The 1988-nt window shown below is 36.4% G+C and overlaps 1 protein-coding gene across 6 annotated transcripts in view; it reads right to left on the reverse strand.

Annotated features, from left to right (window-relative positions):
* Positions 1 to 1988, reverse strand: part of U2SURP (U2 snRNP associated SURP domain containing) — a 104770-nt gene that overhangs the window by 21487 nt on the left and 81295 nt on the right. For all 6 annotated transcript variants that reach the window (XM_019503555.1, XM_019503554.1, XM_019503552.1 and 3 more), the window contains one exon: positions 39 to 105. In XM_019503555.1, coding sequence (XP_019359100.1) covers positions 39 to 105 — 67 coding nt within the window. The remainder of the gene's footprint in view (positions 1 to 38; positions 106 to 1988) is intronic.

The following is a 1988-nucleotide window of genomic DNA, read 5'->3' on the forward strand; positions in this document are numbered from 1 at the left end:
ACACACACACACATATATATACACACACATACACTCACATTTGATTTTCTTCCTCTTCTGATTCTTCATGCTGGTCAAATAATTCCCATTTAGATGTTGTAACAGCTGGGGAAGAAGTGGGGGAAATTACAAAAAAAAAATTTTTTTCACCTGCAATTAGACAGTCATATGTAAAATGTTTTATAAAAATTCATAAAATAAAACTTCCTGACACTGTGTTTAATTCAAATGCCCCTATATTCATTGAATACATTTCACTGACTTGAAAACTGAACTTAAAACCAAAATATATATCTATATTTGAGATTTAGTATTTAATAGAATTCCATAGCAAAACTACTTTCTCTCTCTCTCTCTCTCTCTGATCTCACAGGCCTCATGGGCCTATAACCACCTTAACTAAAGCCTGCACAAGATTGGAGATGGAAATCTCCTTCCACCTTGCCACATCTTTGCCTTATTGTTGCCTCCATCCACCTCAAGATCTAAGTACTTTCACCTCACAGCTTCCAAAATCTCCTTCACATGCCTTCTCTCTTCAGTCCTTGCACGCTTCATTTTCTGTGCTTTTATCTTGCTCAGAATACCAGATCTTTTGTAAAGGTCCACAAGCTCTTGATTATATCTTCTCCTCTCCATATTCCATTTTCTTGTACTGTATCAAATATTTTCCTTAGCACTTTGTTTTCAAATACTGGCAGCCTGTTTCCAATTGCCTTTGTTAGCCTCTAGAATTCCCACTTGTATTAAAAAAACTAGGTTGAACAATTGTTTTAAAAAGCTGGATTTTAAGGTTCCCTGACATTTTCCTTGATGTGATTGTTTTATCCAAGCTCAAAAGTCACATATTTGCATTGTTTTTGCCTTGATTTCTTCAATTATTTGATTGTCCCTAGTTATTACTGTTCCTAAATATTTAAATTTCTCTACCTTCTCCCCATTTTCATTCCCTATCCTTACCTTCCTGTGATCTTGAGATCTATTTATGGATATGATCATCTATTTAGTCTTGCTGACACTGACACCAAACACATCTTATTTGACTACGATTTCTCTATTCTTTTCTACCATTTCCATTTCTTCTCCTATTAGGCAGGTATCACCTGTATATGCAAATACCTGGTGCAATCTGTTTAGATGCAGACCTTTTTTTTCTTCTTCAGCAGCTCTTAAAACCTTCTCAACCATCAAGCTGAAAAGCATCAGTGACTCCACTCCCCTTGTTTGAGACCATTACTGATTCCCATCAGGTCTGATAGCATTACCTCAATTCTCATATAACACCTTGACTCTTCAATTCCAAACCCCACCATGATTGAGCACTGTGACTATCATCTAATATTATTATGAGCTTGATGAAGTCTATATAAAACATGGTGTACATCTTTTGCAACTTTCTATTTATTTTCTAGCAATAACCTCACTGAAAATGTCTGAACACAAGTTGATCTTTCTTGAACCCACACTAGTAATCTTCCACAATTTCTTGCACATCTAAGAGCAATCGGTTTAGCAGCAGTTAAGAAAAAACTTTGTACATTATGCACAGTAAGCTACCCCAATAATTACCATACCTACTTGGATATAAGCAACCCAGAAGATAGGATTACCCCCCAATAATTAGATACTATGTATGGAAAATATATACATTTGTTACAATTTTCCAGGTATAAGATCCAATTAGTAGAGGTCTGCCTTGATTTTGTCCCACTACAGCAAGGAAAAAAAAATCTGGGGGAGGGGAGGACCAAGTGGCCCCTTTGCCCTCAGCCGCCCCAACTTTTTTCCCCTGCAGCTCCTTCCCCACTTCTGCTCTCATTGAGCATATGGAAACGAGAAGCAAATTTGAGAACACTGATGGATGAACTGAAACGTTTTATCTTTTTTTTTTCCAATTGTTGCAAGCTTTAGTCCACAAACATATTTTTAAGCAGCACCTTTGTACCTCCTTATATAGAGTACAAACTATGCATGATATTAGTCCAAAG

This window comes from Gavialis gangeticus, unplaced genomic scaffold, assembly GCF_001723915.1.
Source record: "Gavialis gangeticus isolate Ggan-Ray unplaced genomic scaffold, GavGan_comp1, whole genome shotgun sequence".
NCBI lineage: Eukaryota > Metazoa > Chordata > Crocodylia > Gavialidae > Gavialis > Gavialis gangeticus.